Source organism: Cervus canadensis, chromosome 8 (assembly GCF_019320065.1).
Source record: "Cervus canadensis isolate Bull #8, Minnesota chromosome 8, ASM1932006v1, whole genome shotgun sequence".
Lineage (NCBI taxonomy): Eukaryota > Metazoa > Chordata > Mammalia > Artiodactyla > Cervidae > Cervus > Cervus canadensis.
In genome coordinates, this window is record NC_057393.1 from 56,865,146 (window position 1) to 56,889,654 (window position 24,509).

At 48.5% G+C, this 24,509-nt stretch overlaps 1 protein-coding gene across 2 annotated transcripts in view; it reads left to right on the plus strand.

The window, feature by feature from the left end:
* The first annotated feature begins 4,833 nt into the window (after positions 1-4,833).
* The window catches only part of VSTM4 (V-set and transmembrane domain containing 4), a 78,540-nt gene continuing 58,864 nt past the window's right edge, over positions 4,834-24,509 (plus strand). For both annotated transcript variants that reach the window (XM_043476351.1, XM_043476352.1), the window contains exons 1-2: positions 4,834-4,959; positions 12,873-13,271. In XM_043476351.1, the coding sequence (XP_043332286.1) occupies positions 4,905-4,959; positions 12,873-13,271 (454 nt within the window). In that variant the 5' untranslated portion in view covers positions 4,834-4,904. The remainder of the gene's footprint in view (positions 4,960-12,872; positions 13,272-24,509) is intronic.

The following is a 24,509-nucleotide window of genomic DNA, read 5'->3' on the forward strand; positions in this document are numbered from 1 at the left end:
TACTAATGCACCCACGCACCCCTGAGATGTTTACTGATGGCCCACCATGCACTGGGCACCATGCAAGACTGTGCTTTCTAGAGCTCAGCACTCAGTCCTTCTCTTGTCTCAGATCCTGGACAATGACATTGGTTTCCAAGGCATCTCGTATTGGCTTGAGGTTGAGTCAATTGTCTTTCCTTTTTCTGTACCCTTGTTGTGAGTCACAGACTCTAAAATTCCACATTTCCCTTGGATTACTGTCAGTAATACTGAGGATATTAGACTCAATGAAGTCTCTGCTTCCAAACCTAGTGGAGCCCTCTCTGTGATGCCTGGAGGACCCTTGTGACAACTCCCCTCCTTCACTGACGTCACCCACCATCGTTGGGATGAAGTACAAACTCCTGGATCTGGCATTCAGTGGCCTCTAGGGCTTTGTTCCTGCCTGTACCTCCGTCCACATCTCACTCCCCAGGTGCAACTGGTCTATTAAGCTCTCAGGAGCCACCTGCAAGACTTGAAATGTCTGTGTCTTTTAATCTGTTATTATTACTTTTAATATCTTTGGCCGGTAACATGTGGGATCTCAGTTCCTTGACCACAGATTGAACCCATGTCCCTTGCAGCAGAAGTGCTGATGTCCCTCCTGTGACCTTCAGTCACTGTGCTTTGGCAATCTGTTCCCTCCTCTGGAACAGTCCCTTACCCTCTGCTGGTGGAACTCTCCCAGGATACTAGAAGGTTCAGTTCAAGGGCTGCTTTCACTGTCGAGGTTTCCAGCAAGACGAGAAAGAGGACGCAGGCATGGCCCCTGTTGTGATCAGTGATACAGATGACCTGTCCAGTTCCTAAACCTGCCTTCATTCCAATTCCTTCTATCTGAAGCCTTCTAGAATCTGCTGCTTCTGCTGCTAAGTTGCTTCAGTTGTGTCCAACTCTGTGTGACCCCATAGACGACAGCACAGCAGGCTCCTCTGTCCCTGGGATTCTCCAGGCAAGAATACTGGAGTGGGTTGCCATTTCCTTCTCCAGTGCATGCATGCATGCTAAGTCGCTTCAGTCATGTCCAACTCTGTGTGACCCTGTGGACAGCAGCCCACCAGGTTCCTCTGTCCACAGGATACTCTAGGCAAGAAGACTGGAGTGGGTTGCCATTTCCTTCTCCAGTTCTAGAACCTAGGGGTCATTTTTTTTTTTTTCTTCCTGCATCCAACCAGACTGCAGAGCCTGACAATCAAACTAACAATCACTGCTAAGGTCAAGGAATGACCTGAATTTATATTTTACAGCTTGGTTTGGAGAAGCTCTTTCTATCTAGATGTACTGTCAGCCTTATAGCTTCACATCTCCTTACCTTTAGGGAAAAACCAGTGCATTTCCCACCCCTTCTCTGTTTGTGCAGGGGAAAGCTGCTGTAATTTCTGTCCAAATTCCACCATTGCTGGCTCATGACTTCTTCTTCTGATTGGACAGATGCATCCTCTGTAACCACGATCTCTTCTTTCCTATCCTCTCTCTCATCAGTCACAGCTGAAACCTCTTTTGTCCAAAGTCTACTCTTTGTTCACTCCCTATTGGTGATTATTCAAGCATGCAACTAAGTGCTTTTGGCTCCAAAATGCCTGTGAACAGCAAGAAGGAGGAGATCTTAAAAATTACTTGTGTAAATCCAGAGTGAAAAAGCAACACAGAAATCCGCTGAGCATCTTAGATGGGGGTGTTTACTTTCTCTTGATGCTTTTAGTTTAAGAATATACTTGCTATACACAAAGTCAAACTGATTATAAAACCATGCCATCCTCCTTCATCTCAGACCAGGTTTTAGCAGACAACTGAATAATGGAAGAAGAAAAGGAGACCTCCACTTCGTAGCCTGCCACGTAATTTATTTTAAGGGCACTTGGATTTCTAAGATTCTTTCAGTAGTGACTGGTATAGATTCAGGATTAGTTGAGTAGGGCCTCTGTATAGCTTAGAGTCCACAGGGACCTGGATCAACTTCAGAACAGTCTGTATACTCATCCAGAAACCCCAGACAGAGGGATTTTTAGAAGAGATAACTTTTAAAAATAATTGGATTGCATTATTCTTCTAATTCAGAACACAGTCAGACCTGATGGAGCCAGGAGTTGGACAAGTAAGTTGGTGGAGGGTTTTCAAATTGTCTTAAGGTTGTGAGTGAGTTAGCAGGCAGCATGGCACCCCACTCCAGTACTCTTGCCTGGAAAATCCCATGGACGGAGGAGCCTGGTAGGCTGCAGTCCATGTGGTCGCTAAGAGTCGGACAAGACTGAGCGACTTCACTTTCATTTTTCACTTTCATGCATTGGAGAAGGAAATGGCAACCCACTCCAGTATTCTTGCCTGGAGAGTCCCAGGGACAGGGGAGCCTGGTGGGCTGCTGTCTATGGGGTCACACAGAGTCGGACACGACTGAAGTGACTTAGCAGCAGCAAGGTGAAGGGAAGTATCGGGAAGGCCTTTGCTATTGTATCCAGAATAACTGAAATCCTGAATCTCATCTGGGTCATTGATGGTGTCTGCCCTGGAGACTGGGTGTGTTTCCCTGTTCCTATGTCATGCAGCAAAGGTCGAGATAGTCTGGTAGATTATTTCAGAAGCTGAAAAGGACTGGGAGAGCACATAGCTGAAAAGAGAATATTGTTAGGTGTCACAGAACTATAAGAAAAGCACTTTTAAGCCCCTAAATGTCCAGCACAACATCAATTTTGGCAAAGAGAAAGCGAGGCAAAGGGTGGGCCCTTAAGTCTGATTCTGGATTGAATATCTGCTCACTTCTGCAGGGAAAGATATTTAGAAATGATACTAAAGCGATAATTGGCTCCCCTGAGTGTGTCCCACCTGTGTGAAGGGCTCCTTCTACTTTCCACCCACGGGGAGTGAATCGCAAGCACAAAGGTTGAGGTGGGAGGTCACACAGTCCTGCCGCTTCCTTAGCTTCCTGCCCACGTGTACTCATGCCGACATGCCATTTTACATATGTCACTATCATCCGGACAATGAGGTTCAGAGAGGTTATGTTGCCCAAGGACCCACAAGTGGTACGCAGGGTGGGATGCTGGTCAGCGTTCAGAATCAGCATTCCTCCTCTGGCTTCCTTTCCCCTGTCTCACCAAGCACTGTCCTCCACAGTCAGAATCCAAGTTCTCCATCCAGACACTGTGGCCCAAGAGCCTTGGATAGGAGACCTCTTTGAGCCTAAGCTTACTAACCTATAAAATGGAGCCTGGAACCTCACAGGGGTGGGGTGTGAGGTTTAGTTGCTCTTACATGCAAAGTGGTTTCCAAGCTCTGATCTGGAAGTCTCCCAGAAATGTCTGTATTCCTGGGTTGTAGGGTCCCGTTTGACACTAGTTCTTGCCCTCACTTCCTGTCCTTGGCATCAGACTCAGGAACCTTGCAGCCAGTTCCCCATGGACTCCTCAGTTCTGTCACCTCCTGGTGAGAAGAGGTGCGGCTGCTCCCTCCAGTCAGGCTGCCTGGATGGTCAGCCCAGTCCCTGCAGAGCCCTGCTCCTTGTGAGGGTCCTCAGCTACAAGAGTCCTGTGGATTCTTGGCCCTAGGACCCTAGGGAATACCTGGCGTTTGGAGACATCACAAGTACTGTGCCCCTACTGGCCGGGGCTGCAGGGTGGACTTGTCCTCTGGGACATGACATGGGCTAAAAACAGCCAGTGGGCACTGCCACCTCTGTCCCATGCCTCCCCCACCCTCATTCGCTGCTCTTAGAGGGAAGGAGACGGGGGCCATGTTCTCTTCTTCCTTCAGGGACCCCACTCCAAATTAGGGTCTACCTTTTCTGGAACCTCACAGAGCCCTCCTTTGACAGACACATGCAAAACATATCTAACACACATTTTCTTTGCTCCAGAAGTGCTGGACTAACACATCAGTCAGGCTCTGGCCCCAAATTTAGAAGCATGGGGAAGAGATCAGGCACTGACTCAGGGTGAGATGGGCTGAATGGCCTTCTCACCACATCCTGGCTGTGTGACCAGTAACAGCCCTTTCATCTCCCTGCCTCTGCTTCCTTATCTGCAGCAATAATAGTAAAGACAGGTGACATTCACAGGTCTGGGGCCAGGTACACATACAGCACCTTAACTGGAACTGTCTTACTTGATCTTCTTAAGCACCCAGTGGGGGACATGCCCATTTTCTCATTGTACAGATGGAGGAAACTGAGGCACATGGAGGTTGAAGAGCTGTCCCAGGGTCTCACAGTGGCAGGATTTAGTGACATGCTGCAGAGTATCTAGCCAATGTCTGTGGCTGGGGGCACCCTAAGTGGTCATCACAGTTTATAGAGCCCGCACACTCTGAACTTATGTGTATGAACCTTCTCAATTTTCCAAGCATCCCCATGCATGACATCCCCCCACCCTCATTCGAATTCAGCTGCTCCTTGGCTCCCAAAGGTCTCTGTGTAGAGACTGCAGGAGGTTCGTTGGGCAACAGGTTAGCCTTAGGTCCAAGAAATTCCCGCATTTGGTAGTTGCCCCCCATCTTTCACCCAAGCTCCCAGACACCGTCCCCGTAGCAATAACTGGCCTGTGATGCAAACTGACTTCCAATATCATTGCAGCTACGTGTGCCCCGTGCCCGACTCATTGCCTCCCAGAACCTCACTGTTCACATCTGTGAAATGGGAGTGGTGAAATGAGCCGCCTGCAGGCTTTGTTAGAGGATCGCTGGCGGCGGCCTCGCCCTTGCCCTCAGCCCAGAAGCCCTGGCCGGGCGTGGGGGCAGGCGGCCGGAGGGGCGGGGGCGGGAGCCGGAGCCAGGTGGGGGGCGGGCGCGGGGCGGGCTGCGCGGCGGCGGGGTCGGGGGAGGAGTGGGGGGCGGGTGGCGGGCAGGCGGTGGCGCTGCTCCCGCGTCACAGCGCCGGGCGCGGCGGGGAGATGCGGCTCCTGGCGCTGGCGGTGGCCGTGCTGCTGGCGCGGGCTCCGGCCCCGGGTAAGCGCGGCGGGACCGGGTGGCTCGGGGACCCTGGGGTGGGGCTCGGGTGGTGGGTCCCGGGGAGGCTGGGGCTGGGGACTTGGGACTCGGGCCTGGCCGGGAGGCCCTGACGCCTCCGGGCCGCCCCCTCCCGGTCTCCGTCGGCGCCCGCGAGCGGGGGTCTGTCGGTCCAGGCGGCGGAGCCCAGCAGAGCCTCTCGAGGGTCGGGGATGCGGCATCCCTTCCTCCCTTCCCGCTCGGCTGGGACCCCAGCGCTCCGCCGGACCTTCCGCAGCCCAGTTCTCTTCCAGGGGCCAGGCCTCCAAGTGGAAGATGCGAGCAGGACTTTGCGAGTCCTAGTTTTGGTTTGTTTTCTGTTTTCTTCGCAACAGTCAGCGCCAACAGCTGTTGGCAGGTTAGTGTGGGCAGCAACTTCCCTTTAACTCTCTTCGGAGAGTTCTTTGGAGGACCGGTCCGAAGGAGCCGCATCTGCCGCCGGCGGTGGGGTCTGGGGACTTGATCGCGGGCATTTTGCGATGACCCGGCCTGGGGAGCTAGGGGATCCTCGGCTGGATGAAGCCGGGCCGTTTACCCCTTTCCTGAGCACCCGACTTTCGGGGCAGCCTCTACCGGCTCTACTGGCTTTCATTTGGGGTTTCTGCTCCCACTTCTAAGGCGCTGAAGACTTTTCTTTATTGCCCAAGCCTGAAAGGGCAGTGTTGGCTAGAATAATACTAATAATAAATATATTGATGGCACTCACATTTCCTGGGTGCCCGTTGGGTGTTACAGGTATCTCCTTTAATCACACAGTGCTTCAAAGTAATAATGATAAGAGTAAATATATATCCAAGTGCTTTGCAAACATTAATTCAGTTAAACTTGTCTCTGAGGGAAATGCTATTATTATTATCCCTTATTTTATAGATGAGGAAACCGGCCAGTTCCATGAGTTGGCCTGCTTTAAGACACAAGGTTTATACCTGGTTTAGCTGGGATTTGAACGCAAGAATCCTGGGTCTAGACCGCTGTTACTGGCTAGGCTGTGTTGCCAGTGTTTTTTAAGTAAGGGGGCTGATGAACAGAGTTAAGTAATTTCCCAGCATTTGGGTGGGTGGCCCAGCATTTGAGCCAGCATAGATCGATTCTGCTGGGGGAGGGACTTGGTTCCCAGTGGGAAGAAATTTACCCCTTGTCCCCTGGCTACCAGTGCAGTGGGGTTTCCAGTGAACTTGAAATTGGCCCTGTGGGAAATGTTCTTCACAGTTGTTGCTGTCTTGGCTCACAGTTACTGGAGGTTCGACTGAGATAGTTGGGCCAGGGCAGTTCTAGTGGCCAGCAGCCAGAAAGATGCAAGAGGGGGGCACAAGGGTATTTGTTCCCTGGGCTCCACGACCGATTTCCTAGTCTCAGGTGCTGTCAGCAATGGTGTCCCCAGAGAGGGGCTTTTTCCAGGAAACCTCAGGAGCTTTGAGAACTGGAATTAGGGAACCTTTATTTATTTGGCCATGTTGTGCGGCATGTGGGATTTTAGTTCCCCGACCAGGGATCAAACCCACGCCCTCTACATTGGAAGTGCAGAATCTTTTAACTGCCAGACTGCCAAGGAAGTCCTCTGGAATCCGAGAACCTTTAGTCAGCCCTGGCTGTGCCCAAGGCTGCGTGATGATGGCAGCTTCTGCTTGTGCTGCACTCAGGATGCCAGTCCTTCTTTTAAGCTTTTCATCCACAGCCCCTGGTTGCGACACCTCAAGAGAAGGCCTGGCAGATCCACTTTATACCCAAGTCTGGGCTCTTAACTGCTGTACTTTTCTACATCTCCCTTTTGGGGAAAAGTGGGGCCTTAGGGGTTACCTGGTCCAACCTGTCATTTTATAGCAAACTGAAGGGGCAGAATATTTACTCAGAGCTATCCTGTAGTCCAGATTGGTGGTTGAGAACTGTCTCTGATGCCAGATGGCCTTGTTGCTAATTCCAGCTCTGTCATGTTCTGTGTGAGCTTGAACAAGTGGCTTAGCTTCTCTGGGCCTTAATCCTCTTGTCTGTAAAATGGGGGTAAACATACTATGAGGATAAATTAAAAAAACACAACTAAAGTGCTTAGAACAGTACTTGATCTAAAGTTCACATCCAGTAAATGTTAGTGTTCATCATTGGTCAGGGCCTTGTGTTCATCCTGGATGAGAGCTATTTTAAGGTGACCACCTTAATATGAAGGCATTACCCTGTAGGCTGGATCTCTGCTTGGTACTCGGTAAACACTGGCTTCTAGTGCTATGAGTTTTAAAGTAATACAGTTATATTTCTTTCAGAGATTTATTTGTCACAAATTCAGACTATCCTTTTAGTAAGAGTGAGATGACTGCCAACTGGTACACATAATTTGCATTCCTTATCAATGCAGAGGCTCCTGGCTTCCTGAAAGGAGAGAGGAAGTTTCTTCTAGACAGAGAAGTGTGGGGCACAGAGCCATTAGCACTTAGCTAGCCAAGTTGGAACAGAGGGACCCTGGCCTTGCCACGTCTGTGTCCCAGGCGAGGCAGGTACTCTGTTTCTGTTAGAAGTTCTGTACTCCCCTGTACCTGGAAGCTGCTATTTCTCACTTCATATTAAGTGTGGGGAGGAGGTAAGTGGGGTAAAGGAGAGAAGATGGTTGAGTACTAAATGAATAGGTTGTGTACTATTTGGCTATACTGAAGTCCTTTTAGGCTGTTTTCTGAGCTTTAGTTCTTTTCATAACATTATCCAAATGGGAACAAGAGGATTAGACCCCATAAATCTTATCCACAGGAACTTAACATTTATTTACAGGGGGAACCAGCTATGTAATTTGTGGGATTCAGTGCAAAACGGAAATGCAGGGTCCTTCATTTTAAACTTTTTAGGCTTTTAAAAGCAGAGATTAGATAAAAAAAGCAGAGATTAAATCAAATGGAGACCCTCCAAGCTTAAGGCCCTGCATGACTGCTGATCATGCCTGCGAGAAGCCCAGCCTTCTTCTTATAGATCGCTGTGTGTGTCACTTTCTGTTATTTCCACCTGCTCTGTTCTCAGAGCATGCAAACATTTATCAGTATTTTAAAGGTGCTTTTTTAAAGTAGCATTTTTATCTATTTTAAAAAAATATTTGTTTGTGCCAGGTCTTAGTTGTGGCATATGAACTCTTAGTTGCTGCGTGTGGGATCTGATTCCCTGACCAGGGATTGAACCCAGTCCCCCTGCATCGGGAGTGCAGAGTCTTAGCCACTGGGCCACCAGGGAAGTCCCTAAAGGTGCTTTCTTGTTGGAGCCTTATACTCACCATGCAAGGCATCATCTTCCTGCTTTTGAGATGAGGAAACTGAGGCCCTGAGGACCTCACTCCTAGTAGAACCAGGTTTCCAGCCCGGCTTTGTTGGATCCCAACCCCTGGCTCTTTGCCCAGTCCTGCCACACCACGGGCAAGGCCCTGGGCCTTGAGCATCCTGTCACCCAGCCCATGAGTGGAGGGCATACCTGCCTACCAGGTCATGGCACATGTGCTTGTTGAAGAAGTAAGGTTCTCTGCAACAGGAAGCCCGACCGTCTGTTTTGGGTCAGTCTGTTTCTTGCCCATGTTGTCATATTCCTCCTTTAAGAACTGGTCTTGGGGGCCCTGGCTGGGGTGCAGTGGCCCCTCCTGAGGTCTGTCTGCAGACCTAGGTGGCTGCCTGGGCAATGGTGTGGTGCAGTTCACTGGAGGATACTCATCTTCCCATTTCCAGCCTGCACCAGGTTCCTCCTGTCTCAGGGCCTTTGCACAGGTAGAACCATCTTCCACGAAGATCATTGCCTCGCTGCTGCCCTGAATTTGTGTCATGAGCTCCCCCTCAGCCTTCAACTCACCCTCACCTCTCCAGGGTTTCTTTCCTCCCTGACACACGGAGATCAGAATCTCACTCTCAGTTTTGTAAGCCCTGCATCTTTTCTCTGAAGTTCTCCTGTGTCTTTTTACCTGATGACCAGTGCCTTGTCCACTGGACTCTCAGCTCCTTGAGGTTAGGGATGCCTCTTCTCACAGTGCTCGGCACATGGCTGTTCTCAGCAACTATTTGTCAAGTGATTAAGGGAACAAAGCATAAGCTGCGGTGTAAGCTGGAGGAAGCGGAGCACTGAATGTGGAGGTGGCCGGGGTGGGGGTGGGGCTGGGGGGCCAACTCCCAGCTCACGTCCCTGCAGTGCACCCAGAAAGCAATAAATTTAGTTCTCCAGCACAGAGTGACTTCAGTACTTCCTCCTCTGCCCGGAGAGGGGAAACTCTGCCCGGCCCTGGGCTACTCCCTTACCTTGTGTGGTGTCAGAGGGTCTAGTGACACCTGCCTCTCCTGTCTGCTAGCTGGCTTGGTCCATGTTGCCTGCTTTGCCCCTCTGCCCTGCAGGGTGTGGATGCTCTGTTCAGACTGAGACCCAGAGGGGAAAGGCTTGGACCCCTCCCTAGCACCACACTCTGGTCAGCCTGTCTCTACTGCATAACTCTTGGCCACTCTGCAGTTTCTCTGTTGAGCCATATGGGGCCTGATAATTGCCATGGGCAGAAGCTGGGTGATGCTCTCCTCTAGTATTTAAACATCCAGCTAAGCAACCGTCTGCAAGGCACTGGGTCCTCTACCTGCGTTTTCTCCCTCCCTCAAGCAATGCCACTTCTCACAACTGCCTTTGGGCTGAGTTGGGTTCCTTGGGTTTGAGGTAGTCATTTCCAGTGTAGAGGGGAGGGCATTACCTGGGGCAGTGGCTTTCTGAGAAAGGTCACTGCATGTGTGGGGAACCACACAGCCTGAGAGCCTGTGTGTTTTAACAAAGCTCAATGCCCCGAGGAGCCTGTGGGCATGATCGTTTCAGTCACACCCCTATACTCTCGTGTTGAAAGTAGGGGTAAATATCTGGGCTGGTGATAAGACTAGGGCTGAAGTGAGCCTTCCTGAGAGGAAGGTTGTATTGCTTCCCTGGGGCCGCCATCACAAAGTGCCACAGACTGGGGGCTTCAACAACAAGAGTTTAGTTTCTCATAGCTCCGGAGGCCAGAAGTCTGCAGCGCTGCTGCCTTCTGAGGCCTCTCTCCTTGGCCTGTAGTCGGCCTCTTCTCCTTGTGTGTTTACATGATCTTTCCTCTGTGTCTGCTCCCTAATCTCTTCTTATAAGGACACCAGTCATGTTGGATTGGAAAAGGAAATGGCAACCCACTCCAGTATTCTTGCCTGGGAAATCCCATGGACAGAGGAACCTGGTGGGTTACAGTCCATGGGCTCGCAAAAGAGTTAGACACGACTTAGTGACTAAACAATGACAACATGTTGGATCGGGGTCCTCCCTAAGGGCCTCATTTTAACTTAGTCATCTCACTAAAGGTTCTCTCTCCAATACAGTCCCATTCGGAGTTCCTGGGGATTAGGTCTCATTTTAACTTAGTCATCTCCCTAAAGATTCTCTCCCCAATACAGTCCCATTTGGAGTTCCTGGGGATTAGGGCTTCAATATAGGAATTTGTGGGGGACACTGTTCAGCCCATAGCAGGGGTCTTTGCACTTCAGTGGGAGTGACATGTTTGGGCCATTTGTAAGAGAGGGGCTAACTGAAGGCAGAGAGGCATTTCCATCTTTAACTGGGAAAGATGGTGCAGTTTGCTCCCTTTCCTGGGAGCCGCTGACTCGGCCTGAGCTGCAGAAGTGGAAGAGTTACTAGTTTGCCTCCGGGATGGAATCTGGCCTCCCATGAGGACCAGAGCCCTTGGCGTGTTCTCCTGGTTTCAGTCACTATAAATAATCCCGCCTTCATGCAGCGTTAATAGGAGGAGACGAGGGTGTGGGGTCCCGGCTGTGCTCTCATCCCATCCACGTTGTTTCAATTTCCTGCTTTCCCCAGCTCTCTTTGCCTCCAGTGGGGAGACCATGGGGGCGGGCAGAGCGGGACTTCAGTTCTGGAAGCCAGCTGCTTCATCTCTGCTGCTCTCCGCTTGGGCAGCTGTTGAAGTGGGGTCAGCCTGGCATTTCTGTTCTCTTCAGGGAGCTCCCAGCATGGGGCCTGAGTGGACTTTGGGGAAAATGCTTTTGGTCTAATATAACGTGGTGTGTGGGCTGGTGGGTGAGCTGCAGGGAAACGGTGAGGGCAGTCCCTCTTTTGTCCTGTGTGAGTGACTTGTGTAGATAGTGAGATTGTTACTAGGGGGCGTGTGCCTTCCTTGGGTACCTGTTGATCTGCATTCCCGAGTGTCTCCCTGGGTGGCTTTGGCTTTGCCACTGTAAACATAGAAGACCTCATTCTTGTTCACAATGAGCTGAGTCCAGCCAAGCATCCATCTTTTCCTTCTGAATTCACTTTCATCTATTTTTTTTTAATGGTAACAAAAGACTATTACAGTGCTGCTAGCCGAATAATGACCCCCAAAGATGTCTGCATCCTGATCCCTGGAACTGTGAATGCAGCTTAAAAGGCACTTTATGGATATGATTAAGTTAAGGATCTTGGAATATCCTGGAGTGTCCTGGTGGCCTGGCTTTTAAGAGCTGAGAAACAAAAGAAAATTGACTCTCAAGTGATATCTCTTGAGATGTTCAGTTTATTAAATGAATAGTGGAAACTATGTGGAAACCATATGTAAGGAGGAGCCTATTGCCTGAATTTTTACAATGAAGGATACTGTTTGTGTTAAACTCTCCCTGTCACCCCCAGCACACACAGGGCCTCACCTTGTTGACTCACAGCCTCTTCACAGTGGAAGGTCCAAATCTTTACTCTCTTTTTCATCCTTCCTCCTTGCTTACCTATAGCACTGACCAGGGTTCAAAATCTTGGGCGACTCTGCCATCAAGGCCCTCAAGTCCCCTCATGTGACCAGGAGGTGGTATTTGGGGACCATTCGTAGTTTGGGATGACCTTGGGGACACCTGCTTGTGCAGTAGGGCATGATGCTTCCTGGAGTTACCTGCTGGGCAGCGCAGGGATGATGATGTGGGGCCTGCTGAGAAGACAACCCAGCTTGGACAGTAGGAGGCTCTGGGCATCCTGTCCTTCCTGGACTCTGCCTGCCAGGGGGAGGCTGCACTCGTGAGCTCCTGGGCTGCACGGCTGCAATATGTAATCCCTGCAGACACTGTGTGGTGTATCTACTGGGAGAAGACCTTGGCAAGGGTGGCTGGGTTGGCTGATCTTGAGTGGACAGGGGGTGGCACCCTCAAATGTCAGCTTGGAGTTGAACTGTGGCTGGTGAGACCAAAGGACAAGAATTCGACCTGGGCCTGGTTTCCTGGAGCATATTTCGGGTTGTTGGGTGAATCTGGTAGCCCTCTCTGCTCCTGGGCTCATTGGGTCTTTATTCTTGCAGTTCAGCTGTTAGATCGTGGATCATGGTCCTAAGAGACATGGAGTAAGAAACCGAGGCATCTCTGTCACTCCAGCTCCCTGGTACTAGTTTAACACTTGCCTGACCAGAACTGAAAATCTGCCTTGGTTACACCTGAAATAGCTGAGACAGGGAAGGGGGCCACAGCATTGCCTGCTCAGGGAGGTGATGAAACTGATTGAAGCAGGCCTTGTGGAAGCAGGTAGGAAAGGTGGATTTGATGTAAGCTGGATATTTTTAAGAGCTTCCCCAAATTTAAATCTTTATGTGAAATCTCCTGAATTTTAAATATCAGCAACTAACTAAAAATAAGAAAAGCATCTAGGCCAGGTGATCAGTGACATCCCGCTTGCAGGGGATCATCTCATAGGTTGAGGACGTGGGGGCCCACAGAGACTCACTCCATGCCCCAAGGAGGGCTCCTTCTTAAAGGCAGAGTGAGCATAGAAGGGGTGGAGGTGGCCCGCCTCTCTGGCGGTGCACATCACTCTGACTCCTTGAGAAAAGATGCTGTGTGTGCTCACCTGGGGAATGGCGGTGGCCTTCCTCATTTTCTTCCTTCCTTTTTTCTCTGCAGAGGTCTGTGGAGCCCTCAATGTCACCGTGTCCCCGGGGCCCGTGGTTGACTACCTGGAGGGGGAAAATGCCACTCTTCTCTGCCACGTCTCCCAGAAGAGGCGAAAGGACAGCTTGCTGGCTGTGCGCTGGTTCTTCGCGCGACCAGACTCCCAGGAAGCCCTGATGGTTAAGATGACCAAGCTCCGGGTGGTGCAGTACTACGGGAATTTCAGCCGCAGTGCCTACCGGCAGAGGCTGCGCCTCCTTGAGGAGCGGCGTGGGACACTCTACACGCTCTCTGTCTTGACCCTCCAGCCAGCAGATCAAGGGCATTATGTCTGCAAAGTCCAGGAAATCAGCAAGCACAGGAATAAGTGGACAGCTTGGTCCAATGGTTCCTCAGGGACAGAAATGAGAGGTAAGAATACTTCTTCTCTCTGGGGAGAGGGGAAGGGGGCAAGTCAGAGGGTCTCCCTCCAGCTGGCCAAGCAGTGGCCTCCAGGACTGTCCTACTGAGCTAGAATACATCTTTCTGGACTCTAAGGGCCATGCCTGTATGAACCAGGCCATGAGAATGAGGATAGATCTTTACGTGGATGCTGGGACTGACTTGTGCTATAGAAGTAAAGTCAGGACAGAAGGTGTTTGGCCCCATGCCAGCCAACCTGCCCCTGGGCAAACTTGTTTTGTACCTGAAAGATGGGACTGGCTGTGTACTTCATTTGCCTCTAGCTCAGATCTGCACTGCCTTGATTGCTTTGCCTGGGGATGGGAGTGCCGGATGCCTTTGAGAGGAGGCACGCATTGGGAGGTCTTGATGTGAATTGCCAGGCCTCAGAGCAGGGCAGCCTGGTGGCTCTGATCCATCGCCCAGAGGAACTGATTCAAGCCTCAGGGAACAGCTCACTCAGAAATTCATCCAAAAGTGGGCAAGGAACCAGAGGTGGCCTTCCCTTTCTGGAAACAGATAAGAGGCATGGGCCATGTTCTGGAACATCTTAGCTACCAAATGCTATATTTGAGGTTAGCTTTTTTTTTTTTTTTTGGTGGAGTTCCCATGTGTGGCTTGTAGGATCCTAGTTCCCTGACCAAGGATTGAACCTGGACCCAGGCAGTGAAAGCATCGAGTCCTTACCACTGGATCACCAGGGAGTTCCCCAATGGTTATCATTTTTTACCACTGATGTTCCATTCAAGAGGCCACCTATCGAAATTTTAATAACTTGTTACTGTGTGCTAAAATTACATCTTTGATTACTTTGCACATGAATTTGGCCTGGTAGAAAATCAAGAGAACCACAAAATAAACCTGATGACCCAAAGTGTGGAAAAGAATCTAATTTTATTTTATACATGTCATTTAATATTAAAAGCAATAGTGATGCTGTTAAAGGGATAGAACTCAGTTGTGAACAGGCATTTTTAATATCCTGTGTCATCCAATGGCTTCCCTGATGACTCAGTGGTGAAGAATCTGCCTGCCAAGCAGGAGACACAGGAGATGCAGGTTCGATCCCTGGGTTGGGAAGATCCCCTGAAGGAGGAAATGGCAACCCACTCCAGTATTCTTGCCTGAAAAATCCCACGGAGAGAGGAGCCTGGTGGGCTACAGTCCATGGGTCGCAAGAGTCAGAACACAACTAAGCATGCATATGTTAAAGTAAATAATTTACATGGATAGTCCAACTTCATCTGTCTTTAGAGTTTGCTTATTTTCACGTTCTTAAGCATGGAATGATGTATTATCTGAAATGTCATGCACTTTTTCTCTTTAAGCAAATTAATTCAAGAAAACAAATGACTATTAATATAAATATGTATTTTGGCACAGAAAATAGAAAAATCAGATGACCACAGGCTGAGGAGAGAATCCACTCTGGATTTCACTTGGCTCTGAAACATGTGATCTTACGTATACCCTTTTAATTTTTATGTCCTGGTGTATTCTTGGAGCCCTGTAGTAAATCTCTGGGCAGTAACGACTCTCTGCCAATTAGAATAGATAAAAAGGTTCCTTGCATTCAAGTGAGTGCTGTCGGCATGTCCACTATTTCATGTGTGTCCCTTCAGTGAATGACGTTGGTTTCCTTCTAGAACATTTATTTGGTTACATGTTACAGAAACTTAAGGTGGTTTGCGCAACTACACTGAAACTAATCTCTTTCCCCCACTTCTCAGTACTTTGATCTGCCCTTCTGAGTGTGAGAGGAGGGGTGGAGTTACAAGGGGGTGTCCAGGGAATTGTCTATAAACTGCAACCGGTCACATTCCTGCTGTGTCCCTAAGATGGTGTCTCTTGACACAGTCCAGCTCCTTAGCAATGTGCCTGCAGAGTACTTTCCCAGTGTCATGCAAGACGAGAAATCTGAACAAAAATTTAAAACCAGACCAAATAACCAATCTACTCCAACAATTGCAGTTTTATTTGCTTTATTTTGTCTGTGTGTGTTTTTGAGTTTCTCCAAAATCGGATTAAGTCCTTGAGCATGTGTGTTGAGGTGACTAAAAAAATAAGTATCAAATTATTGGAGAAAAAAATCTACGTTAATAAGTAAATTTGTCCTGGAGTTTTTCCTGAGGACATCTCTGAAAGGGTGTAGCTAAAAAATATAGGTTGAATTAATTGGGGGCAAAACATAAGTTGTCATTTTATGTTTTAACTGAACAAGTTATTGAAATATGATGGAGAATTGGGGATTTTGAAGAATGGGAAAGATTATTGGGTTTTGTGTGAAAACCACATATGTATGAGACCATGGACGGGGAGAGCTCCTGATTCTAGAAGATGATAGTTATCATCTTCCAAAGAAGATGATAAATAATGAAGAATGAACACGTGTGACCCTCTAGGTGACTGGAGTCATGCTTGTCTTATTTTAGAGAATCTGTCACATCCCATGAACTTGTCAGTGTCAGTTTACTATGCGGAGGTAGGAGGAAAGGCCAAGAATGTCATGCAGTTTCTTCAGTTGCTTGTTCCATGTGACCATTTCGGTGAGCCAGAAGCCCTGCCTGCAAAAAACCTGGATCCAAGAGCCCTAAGTGACACATGGTGTTGGAACCCTCTGGAGAGGTTTCCAGGAGGGAGGATGTTAGGTTTGATTTCATTTAATTGTTTCATCAATGATTTGGAAAGGGTAGACACATCACCTTAATGAACTTTACATAAAATACAAAACTGGGAACTGTTCTTAACATCAACAAGGAATAAAACATAACAAATGGGAATCCAAAGAGGTGAGTAATACAAGCAGGATGTAACAGAATGAGATTCAGTTTGGCAAATGGCAGAGTGATACACATCTAGGGGAAACAACTCACAGGCAGTGGTGGAGAGTCAATAGGAGGCTCTCCATGCAGGGACTTTGGTGGCATCAGTGGCAAATTAGATGCTCATCTGTAGGGTGACAGGGGGCTTCCCTGGTGGCTCAGTAGATAAAGAATCCACCTCTAATGCAGGAGACCTGAGTTTGATCCCTGGGTTGGGAAGATTCCCTGGAGAAGGAAATGGCTACCCACTCCAGTATTCTTGCCTGGAAAGTCCCATGGATAGAGGAGCCTGATGGGCTACAGTCCTTGGGATCACAAGAGTTGGATACAACTTAGCAACTAAACCACCACTTCAGGGTGATACGGCAAAGCGGACAGCCCATGTTATTTCCATCCATGTATAAACTGGCCTGGTGTCCCTAAGAAGGAAGTTGGTTGTGTTATGTATACTCTTCTGGGGAGACACTAATGTGGACTACACAGTCTATTTGGGGACCCTCACTTGTAGAAAGATAGATTCGATCTAGAAGAGAGTAGCAAACATGATAATAAAATGAGTGGCAGCCTTCCGAGAAGTGAACAGTTTAGCTGAGGAAGCTTTGCTGTACTCAGAGAATTGCACATGGACTAGAGTGCTTGGTGGGTTCATTTATTCCTCTCTCAGTGGGGATTTATTTTATGGAGCATCTGCTCTGTACCTCACTGTGCTGGAAACTTGGGGACACAGGGTGGATCTGTCTATAGCGTGGCAGATACAGAAGCAGATATGATGTCATGGTGTCAGGTGCAGTGATAAAGTGTGCATGGAGCATTGTGTGAAAGCGTAGGAGGCCCCTAAGGATGAGGAGTGGGCAGTGCTTGAGCTGACATTGGCTGTTTATGTGGGTCAGGGAATGAGATGAGGCGGCATCTTGGTGGGTAGGGCATCCCACAGCAGTGAATCAGGACTGCTGGAGTCTGAACTGGGAGGTGGAGGTGGCAGTACCCACTGCCACCATAGGGGAAGCAGGCTGGGCTGGGCGGATGAGACTGTACTGAATGTCAAAGAATTTACACTTGATTTTGTAAGCTAGTGTTCTCAACACCAAAGCCAGATTCTGAAGTATCTACCCTAGAGATTCTAGTCTATTCAGCCTGGGTTGGAATTTGAATATTTAACACCCAGTCTAGGTAATTTTCGGGGCTTGTTAGGTGGTGCTAGTGATAAAGAACCCACCTGTCAATGCAGGAGATGTAAGAGATGCAGGTTTGGTCCCTGGGTCGAGAAGATCCCCTGCAGGAGGGCATGGCATGGAGAATTCCATGGAGGTCTACAGTCCATAGAGTCGCAAAGAGTAGGACACAAATGAATTGACTTAGCAAACTAGGTGATTTTATCATTAGGCATTTTTTGGAGAATCTTTTCTTTAGTCCTTGGCAAGTCCATGAAGCATATAAAGTCTTTTGACAGACCCCTCTAGGGGGACCAGGCTACAGAGTGAAGAGGCCATCTTTTGGGGTTGCATGGGCTTTGTGAAAGTGTTAGTTGCTCAGTCATGTCCAACTCTTTTAGACCCTATGTATTGTAGCCTGCCAGGCTCCTCTGTCCATGGAATTCTCCAGGCAAAATACTGGAATGGGTTGCCATTCCTTTATCCGGGGAATCTTCCTAACCCAGGGATGGAACCCTCGTCTCCTGCATTGCAGGCAGATTCTTTACCATCTGAGCCACCAGGGAAGCCCATTGCACAGGCTTTAAATGATGCCAGATTTGGTAGTAGGAATGGAGAGACATTAGAGGTCAAATAAGATGTCTTTAATAACTGGATGCAGCACGGGAGAAAACTTTGGGATGATACCCAGGAGAGTAACTCAGTGTGCCCAGGGTGGTGCCCATGACTGACAAAGGGAGCTTAAGAGATGGAGCTCATCCGCAGGGAAATTGAGAGTGAGCTGGGTGCAGGCCGTCCCACACTGATGGCCTGTAAGTACGCAGAAATGTGGAGCTGGAGGGCCCATCTGATCTGGCTTGTGAGAACTGAATCTGAGTCAGGCAGGTGAACTCACCAGGGGGTGAGTTGATTTCCAAGGGGCAGGGGCCAAGGTGAGGAGCCCCGGGAAAAACCAGTATTTGGGGCAGCAGATGGAGCTAGCTTGGCTTGGTGTCTGGAATGGGCTCCTCTGGGCCAACCCCATGGCTATCTGGAAAGGGCAAAGTATTTTCAGTAGGAGAGCAGCAGCTTCTTCACAGAGCCCAGACAGTCCCACCGACTGGGAAATTCAGAGATGTTCCAGGCAGGAAGGAGGTGCATTGGCTTGATTCTGGCTGCCAGGTAAGCCCTGTGTCCTCTTTATTGGGAAAATGAGGAAGGGAGACAGACTGACTGATAGCCGTGGGTGGATCGAAGGGGTGGTCCCTCCCTATGGGGTCACTGCAGGGCCCCAGCTGCCCCCCAGGATGGATATGAGATGGGAGAGGTGAGTGGGGGATCTTCACTGCCAGGGTGGGGTGAAGGGCCTCTCTCCAGCCCAGACCACAGGGACCCCTCTTGTGGCATTTGAAGTGCCCCCTCCACCCCACATCTTGCTCTACCCCACCTTCCAATCTGCACTTTGATTTGCCTTCCTAACATCTCTGTTCTCTATGCTTTGGTTCCAATAAATATTTTGATGGTGGGGGAAAAAAAAAAGATCTCTAGGAAACAGCTTCGGACTCATTCATCATGAGCAGGTCAGATGCAGGGGCAGGTCTTATTGCAGGTGAGACAGGAGGACGTGAACTACACAGTCCTGCCCTGGCCGACACCAAGGATGTGGGGAGGTCCAGTCTGGAGTGCCGTGTGCCCAGCACTGAACAGGCAGAGAGAGGCTGGAGTTGATGGAACAGGGAAGTCAGGATGGGAACAGAGGGGGCATGGGCAGTGGTTTGGGGTAATTTCCAACAGGGAGATGAAGCTTTTCAGCAGGGTCTTTTAAGGGGAGCCTTATTGATGGTTGGGAGGTTCAGGGTTTTCTGAGTTGGAGGCTTCATAGATTGATGAATGCAGAGTTTTCCAAATGCTCTTGGTTCCTTTAGGCCAAAAGAAATAAATAATAATTTTGCTTTTTAAGTAGTTGGGGTCCAACAGCCTAAAAAAGGATTTCTGTTCTAAACACAGAGCATAACATATCCCTAGGCATGGAGACAAGCTGTTCTCTTTGGGGTAGATTCCAAGATCACTTACAAGTCGAGGTGAAGATTTGCTATTTTAAGGGGCCACCGTCTGTCCTCTAGGTGCAAAACAATGAATTTTAACTACATGTAATCAATTTTTTCACAAATCGTGATACTTTCTGAAGTTTACTTTACAGTGTCCCTGTGCACACAAATGTATTACAGCATCTGACGCTGCGTTTGTCCTGCGCACTCAGCGCTGACTGGTACTCGTAGTGCCTGAGGCGTGCAGTTTATAAAGGAAGCTCCCTGCCTTCCTTAAGCCTCTCCGCACACCCTTCACCCTGTCTGCCCCGCGTCCCTGCATCCGGGTGCTTGCTGGTTGTACGTTGTGCCTGCTTTCTCTAATCATCCCTTGACTTCCTTTTGCTGCCTATGCTCCCCAAGCTTTGGGGGTGTCTCTGCCTTTGTGCCTTTGCCCTTTGCCATCCTGTTTGATGTCCCAACGACCTCCCACATTTGTCCTCCTTTGTGCACCGATCAGCCTGCTCCCTCTCAGGACATGCAGACCCTGGATAGTTCTAATCACAAGGACAGCCCTGAGTGGGTAGACCAGCTCCCAAGCCTGGAATTTCTTAGGAGAGTTTCCAAGATGAAGCCTGAAGGTCCCTGGGGCTCCTGGTCAACGACGGGCTCTGGCAGAGTCCTGGGTACCACATGTGCCTAATAGTTGTTGACAGGCCAGTCAGGGGCTCTGCGTGAGGGTCCCACATGGGCCCTTCCCACCGGGGAGTGTGGGCCCCAGGGTTCTCCAGAGTGATGCTCTCATTCATTTAGGCCTCTGTTCTTAGGGGTAGAACAGCATCCGTTCCTGTTCTCCAGGCTTTGTACAAGTTATCGTCAATGGCTTTTCAGCCTGGTTCTGCCACCCACAGACTCAGAAGCAGTCTGATATTCTAAGCAGAATTGAATCTCCTTCCTTTCAGATGGAGATGTTTTCATTAACGGTGAAAATGCTAATAATGGAAGCAATTTGCAAGAGCTGTCTCCTGCAATTTAAACAGTATTTCAGTCTAACCCCAAATAACATGTTTTAACAAACCATATTGTTACATGACTTCAGATTATATACGTGAGCTTTAAATGTTACAAGTGGACAAAGAAAATGGAAAACTGTGTTTACCCTAAATGTATTTAGGGGAAAAGATGAAATTATAATTTCTTATCTATTTAACCCTGAAAAATGAGAGAAAATTTAATAATTGGATCTGAAAGTACCACCACAGGGAACCGATATTTCAAGTTTCAGTGGAAGAAATTAAATAATTCCTTTTTCCCCAGAGACACGGAGCAGATAATTAGGAATGAGATTAACTAAACATTTAGTGCTACTGCTTAATTAAGCAAGCTCACATCATGATGTTTAAAGTGTCAACAGGTCCAGATACTCAAAGGGAACAAATTGACAACCAGAGTGTAATTTAAACACAACTTCAAACAGTCCTTCATTGTGTCTATCCTCATTCTAACTGCCATGGTCTTGGAAGAATTCAAGAGATTGGAACAAACTCAGTAGCATGTGTGAAGCCCCAGTTTATGAGCCTGTGATCTCTGTGATTTACCCAAAGAGAGGTACCTGTGGGGAGGTTTGATCCCCACTGTCCTGGGACCCAACCTCACAATCTGGAGGAGAAGAGGTATGTCGATATGGGTATATATTTGATAGACTTTATTGAAATAGCTAATAAAAAGTCTGAAAAGGCCAAAGAGGAGGCTGACACTTGCATGAGAGTAAGGAAAAGACAAGGTTATATACTTGGGGGAACAGGAGAGATTCACCTGGAGGATGTGACATTCCGCTGGGGCCACAGGGTGAGGAGGGTCTGTGACTACGGGCCATGCCACGTCAAGAGATGAAACAGCCAGAGCAAAGGCATGGATGAGGGAGAAGAGGGATTTGCAAATAACAGAATGGAGTTGGATGCATGTTTGTGGTTGGTGAGGGCTGAGGTGGACAGTGATAAGAGGAAAGGTTGCCACAATGGCCCTGGTCAGGGACCTTATCTCAAGGTACCTTGTGAAATTCTTAGATGCACCCACATGCCTGCCACAGTGCATAATATAATGAATTTTGTAGATGAAGGACTGAATGAGTGATCCAAGTCACTTATGGTTTTGAATAAAATGCCATTTTAATTAATACTAACAAGGAGTGGAAGGTGGTAGCAAGAAGATAAGATACAGGGACTTCCTGGTGGTCCAGTGGTTAAGAATCTGCCTGCCAGTTCAGGCGACATGGGTTTAGTCCCTCCTCCGGGAAGATCCACATGCTGAGTGAGGGGGAAACTAAGCCCCTGCACCACAACTAATAATATGAGCCTATGTGCCTTAGGCCTGTGCCCTACAACCAGAGAAGCCACTGCAGTGAGAAGCCCAGACTCTACCACTAGAGAAAGCCCCCACGCAGCAACAAAGATCCACCACGGTCAAAAATGAATACTTTTTTTTTAAAAAGAAGATAATATATAGATCTATCCCAGGGTTGTGTCTGGAGAGGGCTTGGTAAAACTTACCAACCTTAAGTTTTAATATTTTCTAAATACACATGCCTTTGTATTCTGTAGCTGATTCCATCTCAGAATGCATAGTTCTTATCCCACTGCCTTGTCACAATAGGAAGTCTATTTAATACAAGTTTTTGTTTGCTCTTTTGCTGTATTTTCTAGAATTTATCTTAGAGAGAATGCAAAGGAAAGAGTGGCTTAAAATAGACAAAGTTGGAGCTTTTCTGTTTCTCATCAGCTGCTCCATCGGCGCAGGTCACCCAAAGGTCCTATGCACATATATGGCTTTGTCCAAGCCCCAAGAGAGACCGCCTTCAGCCTGAGGCTTGGAGGGTCAAGGGAGGAAGGAAGCAATAGGCAAACTTCAGAGAGCAGAAACAGAGGTGGTCTCTGTGTCTCTTTGGGTTTTAGTTGCCTTTCTTGAGAACACCGAGTCAGTTATAAATAGTGAGGACACAGCTACATTTACTTTTTTCCTTGGGAAACCATCTCATCATTGAATAAGAAAGGTCAGTGAAATGACTATATTAATTTTTGAATTTGAGCAAAAGTGTTGACTCCTCTTTATTTTATTTAAGAGTCTTGTGCATATTTCGTATCACTAGAACTCAGAACTCAACCTATGCTCTTCAGTTTAATCCAGGGAAAACAAAAGTAACAGCAAGACCTAAAGAATAAACATATCACACAAGTGTTGTTTACAAAGAACTCCAAAAGAGCCCCTTAATAACATGTCTCAAAAAAAAGAAAAAAAATAACATGTCTCTGTGTGCAGAAATACAAGGGGAAGAACACAGCTATCTCTGGTCCTTGCAGATTTTTCTCTCCTGTCACTTTATGCAGAATGTTGCCTGCTTAAGGTCTGCGGGCTTCCTGCCTCCATCCTATAAGAAACTAAGAACTTTCTGGCCATAAAGTGATCGAGACAGACCCAGAACCAGCAGCTCCAAGGTTAGAGCCCTCCAGAGAAGTCAGCTCCAAAGGCCTGGTGAGCTGGTGCTATCCCCTTGCTTCTGATGTGGATCTTCCATGGGAAGCAAGGTGCTGGGTAGGCCTGGGCTCCCTGCCCTGGGCTCTCTTCTCAGCCTTCTACAATGTAAGTTGGTCCCAGGACCAAGCTTTCTCTGGGATACTTTGACCCCCCAATACAGCATCATAGTCATCCCATTCTTTCATTTGTTCAAAGTAACTGTGACTTGTTATGGACTAAGAAGGATTCTGGGACGTGAAAACAGATGCAGTTCGAGCCTGCACAGAACTTTTCTTCAGCTGGAGGAGGGGATAATGAACCAGACCAATGAGAAAAGTGTAGTGATGCATTATATGGCAATGCATTCAGCAGGGAGAGAGGGTATGAAATATTAGGTAATCACTAGAGGAAGGCCTCTCTGACTCAAATTCTCTCCAGCTTCCAAGTTTGAGTCTGCCTTTTGGGGAGACACATCATCCTTTATAGATGGTCTGCTCTTTTGAAAATAACTTCCTTGAAAGCTGTGTTCTTCACCTTATATTTCCCTGCACTGAGACATGTTATTAAAGGGCTCTTTTGGAGTCCTTTGTAAACAACACTTGTGTGATAGTCTTATTCTTTAGATCGTGCTGTTACTCTTGTTTTCCCTGGATTAAATTAAAGAGCATTGGTTGAGTTTTGAATTTTGGACCTTAACCTGGACTAGGCGGGAGACTGAGGCCTAGGGTCTGGCTCCTCATGACCTGAATCGCCTCTCCCATGTCTCTGGGAACTCATCTCTCTCTGTCCTAGGAGTATGTGAGGCAGGGCTTCTCCATGAGGCTTCCTGGGACCTCGAGCCTCAGAATTTCCACAACTTTGTGCTCCTTAATCATACAGATTCCCAGGTCCTCCCCCCAAATTACTTGAACCAGAAGTTCAGGGGTCATGCCTGGGAATCCTCAAGAGGCCCCAAGAAGCCTAGTTAATTCTCCTGTACACTAACATTTTAAAAACCTTGATTTTCGGGCGCTCAGTGAAGGCAGTAGAAACAGGAAGGTAAAGGCATGTCTCACAAATTTGGGGCCAGTCCTTCCTGCATCTGGGCTGCTGCTCCCCGGCCCCCTCACTGCCCTGTGTGTGCCCTCCCCTCACTTCTCTCTACCAACTCCTGCCTCCCAGAAGGTGTTCTGGGTCAGAAATGTGCTCCTCACTTTGGATGTAGCCCCTGGTTGTTATTTAAGCTCCTTTAATCATAGGATTCTTTGTGAAAGGAGTTGGAGGCACAGGTAAGCAGGTGGGAAAGAATGTTGGGAGAAAGGGGGCTTTCCCAGGGCCTCTAACGATCCTGAGTCATCTGCTCCATGAATGACGGGGTTGGGGGTGGGAGTGTGGGTCAGTCCTTCAAAGGAGGCTCAGATAAAGGTGTGTGTATCCTCGGTGAACGGGAGACCAGGAAGGGGCCAGGAAGTCCCTCAGTTGAAGGCCTTTGTCACCAGGTCTTGGCGTGAACTCAGGGGGACACACTCTGCCACAGCCTGTGAAATCCGCCCCCCCCACCCAAGGGAGTCTGCAGGATGTTCTGTCCGAGTCAGAAATCAAGGGGCTCAGATTTCACACCTCTCTGCGTGGCGGTCTCCCCGCAGGGCCCAGCACAGGATACTTGACTAAGATTCTTTCTCTCCAGTCTGCTTCCTCCAGACACGCGGCTGATAGGATCATCTTGTCTTGGTACCTCTG